We start from the raw sequence: 20,745 nt of genomic DNA on the forward strand, positions 1-20,745 counted from the left end.
ATCATAGCTGATATTATTGATGTTCGCTAAAAAAGTCCAAGAATCTTTACAGATGCTGGGAATAAACTTTATATATTTAGAAAGCAAAAAATCTATATATTTTGAACATGGATATGTTATAGAACTTCTCCCGTCCACCAAGGCTCTCAGTGGTGGGTCCCTATGGTTTTTGTGCACCTTAGGTATTCCAAACATCACTGGAACCCTAGGTTGTGAGATTTCTATATATTTGTACATATCCATATCTAACCTACCATTGATAAATAAATCTCTGAAGTACCCTCTTATTCTATTAAAACATCCATTCATAGCATTAAGGGAGGCAATTTCATAAGCAGGAGAGTCTAGAACAGTTAACATTCTCTGTATATAATCATCTCTTTCGAAGATGACCAAACCACCCCCTTTGTCTGGTTTAATAACTCTGACTGGAGATTCTCGTAAATGGTTAAGTGCTTGCACCTGTTCTTTAGTGACATTAAATGTATTGCGTGTGGAATTACAAGATCTATTCATATGTCTAATGTCCAACTCACATGCATTTTCAAACATTCTTAACGCTACATGGATTGGAGGATTAAAAATGCTAGATAATTTCAAGCCAGTATTAACATTGTCAATCGTGTCATTAAATAACAGTTTCAGATTAAGCTTTCGCACATAACATTTCAGTTCTATTAATAATTTAGCCACATCACAATGTCTGGTGGGAACAAACGTGTTTCCCAGTGCTAATAATTCAACCAATTCAGGCTCAAGTTCCAAAGTTGAAAAGTTGTAAATAGTAAAGTCTCCCTTTAAGTTGTGTAATATACTGGGAAATTCTATACTTATTGAGCCAATCGGGGTGTCGGTTATCTGTTCCAGTTCTTGCCCCTGCCTCCCTGTTGTTGGTTGTTGCGGTTGCCTAAAAAATTTTTTTGCAGTGGTTTTGGAACCGCGTTGTTGGCATTGCCTTTACTAGGGACCCTATTCACCACCTCTTGTTGTCCTTGCTTGTTACGGTTCCTGTTACTCCTTCTGGGACCATTTTCGTTCTCTCCATTGACACAATCATTATTATCCATCACCTGTTCTATTTCACCTTCATTGTTATCATGCATATTATCTGAAGAACTATTAGCCTCACCTTGTTTTACAATCCGTTTCGGGTAGGCTTTATTGTGTTGGTAAGAAGCCCTATCCCGAAACAGTTTTTTTGACTTATTAGTCTTCAGCTTAGTCATGAAGGAGTCAATACTCGAAAATATACGAGTGTAATCAAACTTGAATCTAGTGAAATTAGAATCGATCTTAATCTCCCTATCCAATAGGCTAATCTCTTGTGTGAGTTCATCAATGTACAAAGAATAATGTTTAATGATTAATTCGATTAGTTGTGCACCTTGCAGTTGAAAAAGTGCTTGTAAATCCACTGAAAAAGCAGTCCCTGGTATCAAGTTAGAGGGAGAGAAATTGTTCCTCAAACCTTTTGGGATGATGTTTTCACTAAGGCACTGCTTGAAGTATGCTACTTCAAGCTGAAGCTTCCTTAGTTTTAAAGTCTTATTATCCAAAGCTTTTAATCTCTCATTAATGTCAACAGTACGAGTGCAAGCTGAATCAGCAAGTAACACCGGCGTGTCATCTACAGAAGGTTTTAGAAAAGTAAAAAAAGTCACCTGTATTTTTTATCCATTCGGACAATGATGGCATGCCCATAAGTGCACTTTCCTGGTTACCAAAATCCGTCGGGATGTTCAATGAAATAGGGCCTGCATCCTTTTGCGTGTTTAAAATAGGAAGAGAGCGTACAGGCTGAGCCGCTGGCAAGGAACACGTACCCGTGTTTCCTGAACGCTCTAAAACTGCTCTGTTCACATTAACATTCAAGTCATCCCGTACAACCTGGAGGTTCCTTTTTTCAATCGCATCCAGCCGTGAATTGAGGGAATCCAATCTCTGAGACACGGCTAGCAACAGAGCAGACATATCACCATTGCCGGTTTTCTCCGACCCAAAAATATTAGGGCTGGCGGGGCTAGAAGGACTTTCCGAAGACATAAGACAAACCAATAAATCCAATAAGCAAAGCAAACTGTAGGACCACAAAAATCGGAAGCCAAAAAGTCTCGCAAGCCACCAAGAAACCTTAACGCAAGTTTATTTGTAAAGTAAATTAGCGTTTTCGCTTCTCTACACAAGGAAGCTTCTTCAGAGTAAAAAAATGCTCAAAAAGGTGCCAAAACTTATAGAGCATTTAAATAACACACATATTACCTTGCCTTGGCCAAGCATGTAACAAAAAATCCGGGGCATAGTTTCCTATTTATGGGCATTGACAACCTCACACCTACTATACGGGGTGGTCCTATTCCCCTTCTACTAGAAAACCGAGAATTGGAGTGGCAACTCAGGTTAGTTGCCTTCAACTCCCCAGGTTTGAATGAGAGTTGTAATATCTCTCCTGTATTAAAATATAAAGCCTATCTTAGACGTTAACTGTTATACGTACTTAGTGACTCATTCATGTAGTCTCACTTCTTACCTTTATCTTTATTTTTACTGGTACTTTTTTATATTCAAATAGTTAAATTTCACACTTATAACATGTGTAACCATTAACTTAATATGTTACATGTTTTTCTTGGTAGTTTTTACTACGAAAGAGATATTCATATAAATTTGCTATTGTTATCTCTTTATTTTTTATTCTATTGTAGAAGTATATACTTCGAATGTAGAAATACATGCTTTTTAAATATACATATTTACATAGACATATATACATTTTTTATGCATTTTTATGTATTTTATATATATTTTTATTTTATACATATGTATATGTACTAGTGTAGTGATAGTAGGAGCTAGAGATTTTTTTGCGTGTCTTTGGAATGTGGTAAGTCACTTGGCAGATGCACCGGTTATAAGTTTATCAAACTGGTGCCACATTTTATCATAAATTATTGACTTCACTTCCTAGGAAGTTATGTAATATGTGTGTTATTTAAATGCTCTATAAGTTTTGGCGCCTTTTTGAGCATTTTTTTACTCTGAAGAAGCTTCCTTGTGTAGAGAAGCGAAAACGCTCATTTACTTTACAAATAAACTTGCCTTAAGGTTTCTTGGTGGCTTGCAAGACTTTTTGGCTTCCGATTTTTGTGGTCCTACAGTTTGCTTTGCTTATTGGATTTACTGGAAAGTCTTAATAAGGAGTGAACAACATGGGACTATAGCTAACTACCTTGGACTTTGAGAGGATGTTAGAAAAGATAAGTTATGGAATGTAAAAACTTTTTCTGATGGACACCAGAGATGCGGTGGCCAGAATAGAGTCCCGGCACAGGTGCCCAGGTTTTCATGATTGTGTCAAAATTAAGTGTGATGTTATCTATATCCAAACAGCAGAGATGCCACATTTGCCAAAGGAAACTATACTGCATTTCTTGGCACTGGTGGTAAGCCCATGATTAGTGCAGTACATCAAGCATTGATTTGATTGAGCCATTGCTGGATAAGCTGAGAATCAGAATGGGATTTGATGTGTCCCCAATTTGTAATCTTCATCATGTTGATCTGCCATTATATTTTGAATATCAGCTTTTATGTCAGGGAAATGTGTTCCAAAGAGGAGAAGACCCAGAAAAGAGCCCTTTGGGACATTGCTAGTGACATTTTTTTCTGTGTAGAGCAAATACACCTGACCTTAACAGTATGGGTTCTGTCAGAATGCAATTCACCTGCCCAACGGACTGTGTATAGGTTAATGCTGAATTGGGAGAGTTTGATTATAGTCTTGGCATAGAGAATAGTGTTGAAGGTCATGGCAAGGTTCATGTTAGCAGTGTGGACTGTATGCCCCTTATCCATGGCCTGTATAACCCTTTCTAGGAGCTCAGCTAGACTGAGCAGGCATGATGTGCTTTTTATTAAAAAAAAAAAAAAAAAAAAAAAAAAGTATCCTGGGACATAGTGTTACCTATTTTGCTTTTTATTAGATTAGATAGAATAGGTTTCTTGGTTTTATAAATAATAATGAGACAGATAAGTCTGTAATTCAAAGGGTCAGTAAAGGGGCTACCTTTATGCAAGGGCACCACTGCAGCTGTTCATCACAGTTTGAGAATGTATCCAGGTTAAAGAAGGGGGGTTTTGTTAAATGGGACTTGGTGCATCTCAGCAGGGAATTGTCAGGATCTGTGGAACTGGCAACTTTAGCTTTAGAAAGTGCCAGAAGGACTTGATCCAGAATGATTTTGGGAGTGGTGCTGTGTGAAATAGTGGGTGACACAATGTGGAGGGTGGGTCTGGAGACGCTAGAAGGGAAATTGTCTGCAAACATTTTAGTATTGATGTTCTTCGTGTTTCACTGTTGCAGTCATTACATTTGGGTAATTTGCTGGCAGGTTGCCCTCAGTCGGCCTGAATTCCAAAGTCTTGGGTCCTGCGTCAGTTGCTGTCTTCTCTTCCATGACGTCAGGTCGTCAGGGGTATAAAACATGCAGCCGACGCCATTTTCTTTAGTCTTTCTTGCTGCTTTGCCCGAAGCAGAAGCATTTCGCAAGTGCCGGTAGGCCGACTACTGAAATATTTGAGTTAAGTTTCTGAACCGAAGTCGTCACTAAAGCTAAGTACCCCGTTGGGGAAACTTTTTTCTTGCTTTTTGCCGATGTCAGAAAAAGTAAATAATTGTATTACTTGTGGGAAGCAAATACCTCATAAGGATTTGCATTTATACTGTATTTCCTTGCCTAGACCCTGATCACAACATGCCTGGATGTCGGTTTTGTGCTAGATTTAACCAACGCACTATTAAGCGTCTGTATATTTTTGCATCAAAGTATTTTGGAAACAGATTTAACTACCCAGAAATGTCGTCGGATAGCAGTCCGACTACTGGAGTACATAAAAAAACGCAAGGAAAAGGACAGAGAAAGGCAGTCGAGATCAAAAACCGACGAAGAAGCTTTTCCTAAGCCAGTCGCCGGTTTGCTGGTACTCTGGCGCCTTCACAGCCCCTGATATCCGCTACCTTCGAGTCGCAGGCGTCTGCCGACACCCATGTGGAGTCCAGCATGCCGCAAGATACTCACGGTATTGGACCGACGGATGCATCTCCCTCTGATGGGTCTGGAGACGCTGAGCAGGCACCGGCTTCTGAGGGTGTATTCAGACCTCAACATTTGTACAGCAAACCGACAACAGCTGCAAAACCAAAGACAAAAGCAACTTCTAAAACTAAGAAAACGACGCATGAGCCACGTGCATAGGCCTCTATGCCTAAAAAACAGCCTGTGTCAGACAGAGCTCAAAGGGGCAAATCCAGATGCCGTAAGGGTTCCAGATACCAGGCGCAAGACTCGTACAGGTCAAAGCAATGGGGCGCATCCATCTCCAAATCTAACAATGGGGCGCATCCATCTCCAAATCTGGAGGAGGTAAAGCGCAAACCTACAGAAAGCAATCCCAGTGACTTCCCTCTGCTTACACCAAGCACGTATCTTTTGGCAGCACCCACAGGAGGAAAATTAGCACTTTTTGCTCAAAATTGGCAGTTAATAACCCAGGACAAGTGGGTACTAAACATCGTATCACAGGGATACAGATTCCATTTCCACACTCTGCCAATGGCAAATGGTTGGCCAGATCTGCCAAAAAAATCCATGGGCAGAGGCACAGAAACAGGTTACGTCCCTCATGGATATGGGGGCCATTCAGACAGTACCAGAACAGGAAAAAGGACAAGGTTTTTACTCGACTGTTCCTAGTACCCAGAAAGGACAAGGCCTGGTGGCCAATACTGGATTTATCGATTTTGAACACATACCTGGACACTCCAAAATTCAAAATGCTGACTTTGCAGCAGCTTCTGCCCATGCTGGGCAAGAATGCTTGGCTAGTGACTTTAGACCTAAAAGAGGCATAACTGCATGTCCCAATAAGACAGTCGTGCAGAAGATACCTCAGATTCAAGGCTGGCTTAATGCATTGCCAATTCTCTGCACTGCCCTTTGGCTTATCTACTGTGCCCATGGTCTTTACAAAGTGCCTGGCACCAGTAATTGCATTTTGCAGACAAAGAAGTATACAAATATATCCTTACTTGGACCACTGTCTCATTCAAGCAGAGAACAAAGACACTCTTCTTTGACACCTGGCATTTGTGAAAAGGCTTCTAACATGCCTAGGGTACATAAACGAAAAGAAATCACAACTGGTACTCCCTCAAAAGATAACATTCCTGGGTGCAAGCTTGAATACAACTGCCCAGATGGCTTACCTCATGCCAGAAAAACAAAGGCAACTGACTACTTACTTCAAACTGATGGAAACAAAAACCCAGTCTTCTGCAAGACAAATTCTGCAGGTTCTGCGCTTCAAGGCATCCTACTAATTCCATATGCAAGACTGCATATGAGGAAACTTCAATGATACCTAAAAAGTGTATGAAGTCAACATTCACACAGTCTGGAAACAATGATTCCTTTCATTCCCTGCCTGCAACAGGAGTTTCTATGATGGGCAAAGGCCTGTCACCAAAGCATGGGACGGCCCTTCACTCTACCCCCTGCCAGCCAAACCTTAACAACAGATGCATCAGATTATGCCTGGGGGGCCCACATGGCAGGAAGATGCATTCAGGGCATATGGGCACTAAAACAAATGCATCTACATATCAACCAGAAAGAGATGCTAGCTGTTCAGAATGCCCTAACAGCCTTCAAGGACTTACTTCATCCAGGACAACTACTGATAAAGACAGACAACACCACAGTCATGTGGTATATAAACAAGCAAGGGGGCACACACTCATACCCCCTTTGCAGATTAGCCATGGCACTGTGGGGCACAGCTTTGACCTACCAAATACAACTTCAAGCTAAATTCCTGCCAGGAAAACAAAACACTCTGGCAGACGATTTAAGCAGAAACCTTATGGATTCTCACGAGTGGAAACTAAATCCACAAGTCTTCAGCATGATAACAGAGAAATGGGGGAGCCCAGACATAGATCTATTTGCCTATCCTCAAAATTATCAATTGAAAAGATTCTGCACAAGGACTTACTACAGACAAGCATGAAAAGTGAATGCCCTATCAGTTTACGCCTTTCCTCCTCTGCCTCTTCTACCCAAGGTTCTCCTAAAAGTCAGACAAGAGAAGCCAAAGATGATATTAATTGCCCCGGACTGGCCCCGCCAATACTGGTACCCAATCCTAAGGAACTTGTCTCAATACCCAGCTTGGACCTTGCCTCAAAGACCACAACTACTGTCCCTGCAAAACAATCATTTCCTGCGCAGTCAACTACAGACTCTGAACCTGGCAGCATGGCTAATCATGTAATCATACAAACAACACATCTCAGTAAAGCTGTAATGGATGTCATTTTGGAAGCCAGAAGACCTAGTACTAGAAAATGTTATGCTGACAAATGGAAGAGATTCTGTGCTTGGAATCAAGCACAAGGTACTGAAACAGCAGAACCACATATTCCTCAGATATTACAATACTTAACTGAGATGCTTGACAAAGGCCTATCTTTCTCATCAATCAAAATCCATGCCTCTGCCATTTCGGCTCATTACAATGCAGAGCCACCAATCTTTTCTCCTCCTTTACGAAAGCAGCATTTTAGAGGAGCCAAAAATTTAAGGCCTCCTAGAAGATCACCATTACCTGCATGGGACCTCAATTATGTGTTGGAAAAGCTCACCCTGCCTCCATTTGAACCAGCTACTACCGCTGATATAAAGTTCTTATCATGGAAGACAGCTCTGCTACTAGCAATTACTTCAGCAAGAAGAGTTTCAGAGCTACAGGCCCTCATGGCTGTAGAGCCTTTTATCATATTTTACCCAGACAGGGTGTCTCTGAGGACAAATCCTACTTTTATGCCTAAGGTGGTTTCCAGTGTGGCTCTTAACCAAACAATTCATCTGCCAACTTTTTATCCAAATCCGCAGAACAAAGGGGAGAGAATTCTGCATTCCTTGGACGTACACAGACAGCTAAGATTCTACTTGAGCAGGACTACAGCTCTAAGAAAAACTGAGGAAATTACTAGTGTCCATATGCTGCAGGATCAGAAGGAAAGGCTATTTCAAAGCAGACAATTTCAAGGTGGATAAGCCACTGCATCCGTTTCTGCTACTTACACCATGGTAAACCTGTGCCCAAGGGCAATAGGTCTCATTCCACCAGAGCTGCAGCTACTTCGGCAGCCTTTCTCGGAGGAGTACCAACCAAAGACATTCTAGAGGCTGCTACTTGGAGTTCTGTTCACACCTTTACAAAGCATTCCCATTTGCCTCTCTACTCTAAGTCTAGGGCAGGCTTTGCCACTGCAGTGCTGCAGGGCCTTATAGCCGCACCTAATGCTGTTTAGCTCCAGCCTCACAACCATAGCTTTGGGATTCTACCCAAATGTAATGACTGTAACAGTAAAACACAAAGAACATAGTACAGTTATGTACACTTACCATAAACGTAGATGTTAGTGTAATCACTGTTGCAGTCCAGGTTACCCTCCCGCCATCCCCCTGTCTCTAAAGTTTATATGTGTGTGTGTGTGCGTGTGTGTGTGTGTGTGTGTGTGTATATATGTATATATATATATATATATATATATATATATATGTATATGTATATGTATATATATGTATATATATATATATATATATATATATATATATATATATATATATATATATATATATATATATATATATATAAAACATCAGGGGCAAGAAAAACTAAAGAAAATGGTGTCGGCTGCATGTTTTATACCCCTGACCACCTGACGTCATGGAAGAGAAGACAGCAACCGATGCAGGACCCAAGACTTTGGAATTCAGACCGACTGAGGGCAACCTTCCAGCAGATTACCCAAATGTAATGACTGCAACAGTGAATACACTCAACATCTACATTTATGGTAAGTGTACACAACTGTACTTGGGGTCTGGGAAGCTAGTACCATTAGGAATAAGTTCAGTGCAGAATGTTGTAATTTCTAAGCTTCTTAATTCTGAAGAAGACCACATGGTTGTCTTTTGAGTTAGTTGCAACCCTAGGTTAATAGGTGGCCTTGCATTTCCAAATGGTATAATGATGAAGTGGGCATCTTTTAGTGATTTCCAGGAACTTTTCTTTGTAAAGTTTGTTGATGTGTCATTTGTTTTATAATACTGTAACTGTTGAACAGTATACAGAAATAACCAGATCTTCTTTTAACTGTGTCATACAGTTGGCGTGCTGAAGCAAAGTGATTTTTTTTCCTTCTGTTTACAGCTGGTTGATGAATTACTGACAGTGCCACAGCCAACGCTCGATACATTTTTTAAACATATCATGGTATGTACTGTAATGACGACAATGGTGTTTACATTTTGCAAATTTCAGACAATCGTGGGTGATGGATCCTGTATGATTTTGCACTATAAATTTAATTCTGATTAGATGTCATGATTACCTGTAGTGTTCTTAGATGTCAGTAGTGTCTAGCCATGGGTGTCTACCATAGATCTTATGAGCATAGCATTTATCTAGAGTGTATGGGTTTTGGTCTGTTTTTAAGATACAGCTGTTATTGTGGTTAGATATGCAGTTGCTTGTTACATTTCCCAAAGCAGTGTGATAGATCTGATTTCAGTATGCACAACATAGCAGCTATAGTGACACTTTTTAGTCGTGTGTGCCAGTGGAATAACAGACCACCACACAATAGGATCTTTACAGTATACTACCCTAAAGGTACATTGAAGCTTAAGGACTGCTTATGTGAAGCAATATTTATTCTAGGTTATTGTGGTTTATTATGTAAAAAGATGTTCATTGGGTGATACCTGTGGTTAAGCTAACTCCATTATGCATTAAATTTGTTTTGTCATGTAGCGGGATCCAGTCCAAGCAAGAGAGAAGTTACGTGCCCCTGCACATAATGCGGAAGGAGACATTATCATTCAGTATGTCAATGTAAGTAAGTGTTCACTAGAGTAATGTGGTCTGCTATTCTCACAGAACCAGGAAGGAGAACAGTCTGTAGTTGAAGCTGTTGTTTAATTGCATTATGTTCTATTTGTTAACCAAATCCTCCAATTATATTCTTTGTGTTCAGCATTGCATTATATACTGTTCAACAGCTAAGCTTCTGATTGTATTGTGTTCTAATTTTTTTTTTCGTGTGTGTGTATTTTTGTGATATAGGAGGAACTGGTGCAAACAAGTGAGAAGTCCCCTGCACATAATGAGGAAGGCGATAGTGTCATGCAGATTTCCATTGTAAGCTGTTCATAGTTTTTTCCATGTAATGTAACATTATACAGCATGCATGTTATGTGGAGTTTGTGCTTGGCCTATGACATTTGATGAGGTTCAGAAAATGTTAGCTTCATGGGCAGTTGTGATTAAGCTTGTGTTGTTTCTTATTGTTATTGACAAAAGACTTGGTGTTGAGTGAAGATTTCCATCAACGCAGTGCAAGCTTCTTATACAGTGTCACTCGTCTCTCTCTAACATAGATGACAAGCAGGCGCAGGGTATTTCGTTTAGATGTTTTAATGCATAGAAACACATCAGGATGGATAACAGCAGCATAAAATACAAACAAACTGGCTAAGAGACTGACCTTACAATATATACATGCTTACATCTGAAATGCTTACTACAAAATGGCAGTCTAGGTTGCAAGTGCTCAGTATTTTTATACACTTGTGCAAGCCCTTGGATAGTTTCACACACATTGATCTACATCCTCCCTCTTAAAAAGATTGCCATTTGCAAAAACAATATTAGAGTTGGACATGCATTACTATATACATTAGAAACAAAATGCAATGTTCATGTCCAGGTTGCTTCATATCTGTTACAGGGTTTAGAGATGCAACCATATCTCATAACATAATAGTTTGGACCAAATTTAGCAACAGGGACAGTCTGCGGTGCACAACTCATATCGGGTACTTCTGAATTCATCACTGGAACAGAAATGTCCTCTGGAAATTACTCTGGAATTGGAAAACCGGACAAATCACTCTGAGATGGTCTTTCTCACAGGCTGTGTGCTGTGGTATAGGCTTGGACTCGTATGTTTCCAGTTCCACCTAAACTCTGCTCCTTGTGATTCTACAATGTATGATCTCGGCTCTGGGCAAATATACTTCATTTCACCAATCTAATTGTAAGCTCTGGACTTTTGCATCCTTACCACTTCTCCTACTTGTAATGGATTTGAGCGGTTTGCTGGTTTTATCATAGTAGGAATTCTGGGTTAAACGCTTCTTCAACAGATTGGTTTTCATGGACCTGTTGTTCATGACATATGGAACCAACAATTGACCATTGATTGGTAATGTGGTTCTGGTTTGTCTCGACAGAAGTCTCTGAGCAGGTAAACCAAGATGTTTATCATGAGGAACATTTCTGAGATTCAAGAGATTCAGGAAAACATTGCTATTATCTTGTTTTGACTTGTCAAGTAACTGTTTTGCATTTTGAACTGCACGTTCTTCCAAACCATTTGACTACGGGTACTCAGGGCTTCTTGTGACATGAGTAAAATCCCATTCTTTTGAACCAAATCTTTTGAACTTTTGGCTTGTAAACTGTGTGCCATTGTCAGAAATAGCTTTGTGCAGATTACCAAGTTCTCCAAAATGACGCTTCATCTTAGTAGTGATAGTACTAGATGCTAGGTTAGGAAGTAAGTCAATCTTGAACCAATTGGAGTAAGAGACTGCTAACACCAAATAATGTTGACCATTCCACTTGAAAATGCAGGTGGCTACTGTCAACTAAGGTAGTTCTGGAATCTGGTTTAGCTGAAGTGGTTCTTTCATCTTGTTACGTGTGCAGTAACTTCTAAGCCACTTCAACAGAAATTACTCTCTCAATGTCTTGTAACATAGAAGGCCAAAATACTAACTCTCTTGCCCTTCTTTTGGTAGAATCTGTTCCTCGGTGACCACAATGCAGAATAGTAATATACTCTTGTTGCAAGGACTTTGGAACAATTACTTTCGGACCTTTCATTATGATACCTTTTTGTCAGACAAAATCTCATCTCTGTATGGAAAATAAGATGGCACTTCATGAGGTAAACTAGATTGCTTTAACAGCCATCCTTGTTGAATAAAGTGGTTGAGCCTCTGTAAAACTGGATCTGTGGTTGTGTGATCTCTCAGCTCATCAAGATGTGTGGAAGAAAACTTCTCACTTCCATGACTTCAGAATCAAGGTTCTCATTCTCATGCTGTTCTGTGGTGTTTCTGGGCGATCTGGAATAAGTATCAGCAAGATAAATAAGACTGCCTTTCCTGCAGATAAGGCTGCAGTCTCAGTATCACATGTTGCAGTCGGGCTGGAGCTGAATGCATAGGTTTTCTCAAAATAGTAACTAAAAGTTGGTGCTCTGTTTCAATCTGGATACGTCTACCATAAAATTGTCATGGAACTTCCAACATACAAACACAGCTGCCCACAGCTCTTTCTTGATCTGGGCATACTGAATCTCAGTTTGGGAAAGACTTCTCAATGCATAGACAACAGGTTGATCCTCTTGTAGAATGACTGCACCAAGACCAAATTTCGAAGCATCACTTGGAAGAGTAACTGGTTTGTGAACATCATAGTTATCTGTATGGTGGACTAGTAATTCTCTGTTTCAGGATATCAAATGCTCTTTGGTGTTGCTTTAACCAAGACCAGGATACATCTTTACGTGCCATCTTTTTGTGTGGTGCTGATAGTTGGCTGAAGTCTGGAATGAACTTGCCTAGGGAGTTAACCATGCCAAGAAAACGTTCCAGGGCTTGAACATTGTCTGGAGCTGGCATCTCGAGAATGGCTGTTTGCTTAGAAGGGTCTTTGTCGTAAGCCTGTGTTAGTAAATAAATAACCAACATAACTAACTTCTTGTAGACTGAATTTGCATTTCTGTGGATTGAGGTTAATTCACTTGATGCTCTTTCTAGAACTATTCTGAGGTTTCTGTCATGCTCTGCTTCATCAGGACTTCCTACTAGTATGTCGTCTACTGTAATAGCACAAGGATACCCAGAAAATATTTGCTGCATTGCACATTGAAAGACTTCACTTGCAGAATTTATCCCAAATGGCATTATCAAAAATCTGTAACTGCCAAACGGAGTACTGAACGTAATGACCAGTAAGGATTTTTTGTCAAGCTGAATTTTCCAAAAGGAACTCTGCATCTAAGACAGAAAAAATAGTGGCATTTGGCATCAAGGCTGCGACTTCAACTGTGCGCATTGGATGATTTTTTTTTAGTGCTTCGTTCAAATCTCATGGGTCAATACGTATTCTGATGTCATCTGACCTTTTTTTTATGAGCTACCACCATGGAAGATGCCCACTCAGTTGGAGTTGCAACTGGGCAAATCACACCTTGTCGCACCATTGTATCTACCTCGTCTTTGACTCTGTCCTGCATGGCTATTGGACCTTTTTGAGCTGGCCTGATAACTGGACTGACCTCTGGGTCTAACGTCATGGAGTACATAACTGGAAGTTTGCCTAGTTTTTCTTCAAAAAGATTAGCATAGGTGGAAAAAATGTACTGGGTGAAATTATAGTGGTCTTTTAAGTTAACATGATGGACTTCCTTATTAAATGAAAGCAGTCCCATTTTCAAACTGTCTCTAAGCCGTAATAATGACTGGACGTGCCTCTTGACCACATAAAATAAAGTCATAGCTTCTTCCAACAGAGTAACATGCTGCACACACCTTGCCAAATCAAGCCTGTCACCATGACATACACACGTTTCTGCTGACATAACATTGCATTTGGAACCTGTGTTAACTTTGAGCTCTGTGGGTTTGCCATTTATCCAAACAATACAAAATACTTCATTCATTGCCCTTAAATCTACTCCATTGACTGTTTCATGAAGCACTGACACACCATCCTCATAAAAAGTAGGGTTGCACCTCTCTTAATTGATCAACTTGTTTCTTAAAATGTTCCCTTTTAATAAAATAACGTGGGCTTTTTTGATTTACAAAACCTTTTGAAGTTATTTCATTTATTGTATTTGTGGCATTTTTGACCAAAAGCTAAACATTTTTCCCCTTTAGATTCATGACTTTCACTACAGTTATGACAGTTGGCAGTGAAACTAGGTTTGGGCCTATGCCTTGAGTTTGCTGACTCACTCTTATACTTCACTGAGATTGTACAAACTCTGGAATTTGCTGGAAAGCTGTGGGGTCTACTAGTGAGTGCTGCAGGGGATACAGTTGCTGCCATGTGCTTGGGTCTGTTTCTTTTAATCACATGCTGCATACTGCCCACATGAGCATTATCACTGTGCCTTCTAGAGCTGTTCTCATTTGTAAGCATATTTGAGTGCTTTTCTGTGAGCTCCTATATCTGACAAATCTCAGTGGTCTTATTCAAAGTTACATCACTGTCACGGAGCAAAATCTTTCTCACAGCATCATATTTAATAAAACACACAAGTTTGTCCTTTATCAGCTCATCCCTTAAATCACCAAATCTGCATGTTTTAGCTTTTTTTCAGGTCAGTTATATGTGCTGCAATAGTTTCACCAGGCTTTTGATCCCTTGAATAAAATAAGTGCATTTCCATTGTAACATTTGTCTGGGGGTTACACATTTCTCTAAATGTACATTTTAAGCACTCTAGGTCCTCCCTTGGCTCAGTCTGTACAACAGTATGACTGTTTTCCCCTCTCCTGTAAAGATAGCAGGTGCATACACAAACAAACATTACCTTTCTATGGCTTCTGACCCAGCTAAATTAAGCAGAATAAATGCTTTTGTATGGTCATCTTTATCAGAAAATGCAGCCTGTATGAAAATGTTGTACTCTTGCTCAAACACTCTCCAGTTCTCAGCTATATTACTAACCCAAGCACATGGCAGCAACTAAGCTCTTTTTTCTACTTGAGTGATTGCCTTCTTCCCCTGTAACTTAAGTAAACTGACTCTTACATTAAGAGCTATAATACTTACCTTATAGCTTTAGGACACCTTAGGAAATCTTGTAAACTGCAATAGCCCTGCTACGTTCACCCTGGCTACGCTCGAGCTCTCTTCGCTCCCCTCCCTGCACCCAATTTCCTCCTGCCCCCAGTACCTCTAAATTTAAAGTACTATAGCCACTCCCCCGCTTTCTAGATCCTATCTGCTTTCATCTGGGATAATTCCTCCCACCCCCATTCTTCTACCTACATTTTACTAGCACCTATTAGCTTTCATCTGGCATTCTCCCATCCCCCTTTCCCAGTACCTTTATCTCACCACTCTATCTTCTGGTGTTGCATCACCAGGTAAAACAGTTCCTTCACTCACTAGCTGAATCACAAATAATGATATACTCACCTTTACTACCCCTCTTGTTCACACCGTACCTCCTTACCTTGTATGAAAACCAGTTTCTCATGGGATTTCAGGTCCCAAAAGGCCATACTATCACCCCTGCTGTAAATCCTCCCACCTTCAACCATACTTACAATACCAGGTCCTATCCAACATCTTGTTCTGTCTGTCAACATCTCAACCCAAGGCACATTAGCTCTAGATCCAAACACTACTACAAACTAATAAACAAATTCCTGAAGTTCATCACCAAGTATAGACTTAATTTAATACTTGGTGGTGATATTCACCCCAACCCTGGCCCACCCACTTCAGATACACATACCCCCTCTACTTGCAATCTTAGCTACAAACCTACAATTAAAAGGCCAACTAACTCTCTCCTAGCCTGTCATCTCAATATTTGAAGCATTAATAACAAGGTACATGAATTGCATGCACTTCTGGATGTCCACTCCCCTGAGATTCTGTGTTTACCTGAAACCTGGTTAAAACCTAACACTACAGACAATGACGTGTTACCACCTGGGTACAACATACGCAGGCTGGATCGTGCTTCCAGGAAGGGGGGTGGGGTAGCTGTACTCTATAAATCTGAGTTGAATGTCACCATAGATGTAATACAACCACCTCAGATTAATAACTCAGAGGTTCTTGCCACCAAATTGCAACTTAATAAAAATAAATGCATTAATATCATCTGTATGTACATTCCCCCAGGTAACAATATATCTACACTTGAAGATATCCTGCACTGGCTATCATGTCACTACCCCCCAGAAACCCTACTACTTGGAGACTTTAACATAGACTGGGGCACCTGTTCCTCAGAATCCCCAACCACCCATATTAACCTGCATGCATTTGCACAAATCATATCCACTCCTACCAGGATAGGTAAACCCAACCAAAAAGAAAGCATACTTGACTGGGTACTCATAAATAGTCACCCCCAACTGTACATCTCTGGTACCCTCCCTGATGGCCTAAGTGATCACCTTCTCACATATGTAATTAAGCACAAAGCCATTAATTCCCAACAACCCTTACTCAGAAAGGTTAGAAACAATAAAAACTTTGACCCTGCCAAATTCCAACAAGAACTAAACTCATGTAATTGGTCTATTCTAAAACACTTCCCCTTAGAGGAAGCAGTAGCATACTTTTAACAACAAATTCCTTGAGATACCTGATTTGCATGCACCTGTTCGTTCAAAGAGAACAAAGGCAAAAACTGCACCATGGCTTTCTAAAGAGTCTAAACTCAATTACCCTCAGAAATAAAGCATGGGCTTTATGGCTTTTTTCTAAAGACCCCCCAAGATCACATTAAATACAGGCAATCCAGGAACGAAACTAAAAAAATCCATTTTACAAGACAAAAAACAATACTACTGTAATTTACAGACAGTAAATCAAAATAACCCTCAGAAGTTTTGGGCAGGTTTAAATAATCTACTACATCCTGGACAAACTTCAACCCCAATCCCTGCTGCTACTATTGATAAAAACCCCTGAAGATGTTTGACAGTTTTAAACGATTCTTTACTGAGACAATTCAAGCCCTAGCTAGCCAACTACCTCCTAGCTCCCCTGGTCCTGAAAGTACCACCCCTAGAAGCGTTCAGCTTCCAATCTGTCGCCACTTCACTTATCCGTACCTTGATTAAAACCCACTACACTTTCTGCTGATCAACACCCTGCCGAGTACCTACAAAAATCAGCTGATGCTATTGCTTACCCCATCTCAATACTAATCAATCGAACCACAGTAGAAGCTAAAATTCCCACCATTTGGAAAATATCTTATGTAATCCCACTTCACAAAGGAGGCAGCTCTGCTGAATTCTCCAATTATAGGCCAACAGCTATACTCTCTCCACTTGCAAAGATTATGGAAAAATGTATTCATAGACAACTCATGCACCACCTAATCCAGAATCACCTTATGGCAGACACTCAGCATGGCTTCCGTCCTCATCACAGCGCTACGTCAGCCCTCCTAGCCTTTACCAACGCCATAATCGCAACAATAATTATATATCGTCAGCCCTCTTCTTGGATCCTTTCCAAGGCAATTCAATATGGTTGATCACCAACTTTTAATCCACACCCTGCAAAAAGTCTGTGTCGATACTAGAGCCCTTCAATGGTTTCAATCCTTCCTGAATGGTCGACAGCAGGCTGTCCTCTGGCAGAACAAACTCTCTAATCTTCTACCTAACACCCTTGGAGTACCACAAGGCTCTATACTAGGGCCCTTGCTGTTCTCCATCTTCATTAACTACCTTTATACTGTCATCCCAAAAGTCAGCTGTATCCAATATTCTGATGACTCTACTCTGATTTGCTCGGCCACATCTCCAATAGAGTTATGGTCAGCTATCCAGACCACCTTTAATGCAATAGAAAACTGGCTTTCTGAACGTCGTCTGATCCTAAATCCCAAAAAAACTAAAATGCTGTTATTTTCACCAACACGTAGGTCCACCGCTTTCACCTTTACCTTATGATGGCACAATAATCTCCCCTGACCCCTCTACAAAACTATTAGGTGTCATCATAGATAATAATCTAAAATTCGACCTACATGTTGACCAAACTATCAAAACCATCAAAAAACTAGGGTCACTTTACAGAATAAAAGCCTTCCTAACCCCTCCAGCTAAAATTACCATAGCTCGCTGTCACCTTCTTTCAACCCTTCTGTCTGCATCCCCTCTACTCTCGAATTTAAACAAGACTGTCCTTAAACTCTCAATTTGCTACAACCACATTGCCAGGTTTGCCACTGGGCTGCCTTTTAGGACACATCATTGCATCAGTCTAAATCAGCTTGGGAGGCTTGAACTACCCAGCCTAATCCAGTATAACCAACTGATTATGGCCTATAAAATCCTCTGTAATCCGGACAATACTCCTGCACTTAAAATTATTATCACCCCCTATAACAATCCTAGACCGCTTTGATTCTCTAACAAACTACTAATTCAGACTAGCAAAATTAGTAGCACAGCCGGTGACTCTCTTTGCAAACTCTGTAAGTAGACCCTGGAACTCTCTTCCAGCTGATATTGCCTTACTTTCTACCTTTGGTCAATTTAAAACTAGACTCAAACAACATTTGGCACTTAACTGGCTATGCCAGTGTATCAAGCCTGGCTAACTCTCTAGAATGTGTAAAAAAAAATCTGTTAACCAGTTTACTGTGTAATTTAATTTAATCCTGACTTACGCTCGGGATTAACTCCTAACCTGTGGAACTTGTTTAACTTGCTTACTTATGTAATCACTGTAAATAGTCTGTTTGTAATATGTAATGCTGGTATTATGTAATGCTGTATCTGTTTACCCTTGGAGCTTTTCTCCCCGGGCCTCAGCTGAAAATGAACATGCATCCAGTCGGACTATCCCGGTCAACAAATGTAAAATAAAAATAAATAAATTACTGTCAAACACAAGTGCGCTAAGTTTTTGAAATCCATCTGCCATGTCCAAAAAGTATGTACAAACACACAGAAAATATGGCCCTTGTGATTGTTCATACATAATCTGTTCTGTGAGCTTGTACTAACATTCAAATGCACAGTAAACTCGTAGAAATACTGTACTTGGCAAAATATACCCTGTAATGGTTGTATTCTGCGAAATATGCCCTGTAATGGTGTACTTTTGTGAAATAACTTTACAGCAACACTGCACAAACATGCGAACAGTTTATACACTTCTGATAACTCTGGTATCTTTGCTTAATATGAAAAATACATGCTTTGCAAAAATGCGGTAGTTAATCTTTATTTTATTCATTTTATGCAGTTTGGACTTCATCTCAAACATTTTATGCAGTAATTTGAATATTTGTATCAGTATCATACATATTGGTTTATGCAAATATCATTTAGAGCGTTCTGTATGCCTCATTTCATATTTTACAAATAAAAAGTGCTGAGCAAGTTTTAATACCTGAAATTTGTTTCTGACTTCTTTTGCGAAGTGTGCACATTATAGTGATGCTCCTCTGCTGTATATTCCTTAAGTCCCAAGCATGTGCCTTAAGTCATTTTAGCGTGCCAGCTCTACATTATGTCCTTTAGATATGCCGCTTCTGACACCATGTCGCTTGTCCCTCTGTAACATAGATGACAAGCAGGCAAGGTATTTTGTTTAGATGCTTTAATACATAGAAACACAGGATGAATAGCGGCATCATAAAGTCCAAACAAACTAGTTAAGACAGACCTTACATACATACATGGTTACATCTCAACAGCTTACTGCAAAATGGCAGTGTGTTCTCAGTATTTATACACTTGTACAAGCCCTTGGATAGTAAAGGTACATACACACACTGATCTACATACAGTGTCCTGTATGAGGGATGAGATCTGTAATGTTTAGTGTTTGAGTCTAAGGGTTTGAATCATTATGGCTTGGCGTTATGCTTTTGAGTTTTGTCATATGCCAATAAGTTTTGTTTGTGTTGTATTGGTGCCAAAGCTGTGCAGCTCTGAAGACCTTACTAAGTGGTAACAGTAAACTGTTCTGTGAAAGTCGCACCCCACCAGATATTACTGTCTTTCCACATTGCTGAGGTAGTCAATTTGCTGAGTGAAGAATCTCCAAACTTCTTATTCATGGAGGACTTTGGTGTGGAGGATGTACTAGTAGCCTCAGGAGCTCAAATGGAGTTTATTTCCACAGTTATAAAAACTAGGCTGCTTAAATAGTTATTATACAGCATGAGAACATGCTCCTCTGCTTCTGGGAATACAGTGTCTAGTCACCTGATCCTAAATCCAAACAAAACTAAGCTACTACTGTTTTCCCCTACCCGCAGGCCAACTATACCATTCTTCTCCATAAAATCTAACAATGGTGGTATCTCCCCAGATACCTACACAAAGCTTCTAGGCGTCACTGTAGACAATCTCAAGTTCGACATGCATGTCAAGCAGACTATTAAAACCATTAACAAAAAACTCGGCTCACCATACAAGATAAAAACTTTCCTAACGCCACCTGCTAAAATAGCCATTGCACACACTCACCTTCTTTCAACTCTCCTTTACGCTTCCTCTTTATTAACCAACTTAAGTAAAACTGAACTTAATAAACTCTCTAACTGTTATAATCATATCACCCGATTCGCCACTGGCATGCCCTATAAAGACATGCCACCGTAAAAACCTGAACTACCTAGGATGGTTAGAATTGCCACATATATTTCAGTATAACCAACTGTTAGTAGCACATAAAGTTCTCTCTCAGCCTGATAGTACCCCTGCATTGAAACATGTCATCAAACCCAGCAGTAACCTCAGACCACTTCGCTCCTCGAACAGGTTACTAGTACAAACTGTCAAATCCAATATTTCTGCTGGAGACTCTGTTTGCCAA

The 20,745-nt window shown here is 40.1% G+C and overlaps 1 protein-coding gene across 1 annotated transcript in view; it reads left to right on the forward strand.

The window, feature by feature from the left end:
* LOC122789105 (THAP domain-containing protein 1-like) overlaps positions 1-20,745 on the forward strand; it is a 110,290-nt gene that overhangs the window by 81,914 nt on the left and 7,631 nt on the right. The window contains exons 3-5 of the mRNA XM_044056307.1: positions 9,277-9,339; positions 9,880-9,960; positions 10,192-10,266. Coding sequence (XP_043912242.1) covers positions 9,277-9,339; positions 9,880-9,960; positions 10,192-10,266 — 219 coding nt within the window. The remainder of the gene's footprint in view (positions 1-9,276; positions 9,340-9,879; positions 9,961-10,191; positions 10,267-20,745) is intronic.

The sequence above is a fragment of the Protopterus annectens genome, chromosome 14.part0, assembly GCF_019279795.1.
Source record: "Protopterus annectens isolate FY-2018-M chromosome 14.part0, PAN1.0, whole genome shotgun sequence".
Lineage (NCBI taxonomy): Eukaryota > Metazoa > Chordata > Ceratodontiformes > Protopteridae > Protopterus > Protopterus annectens.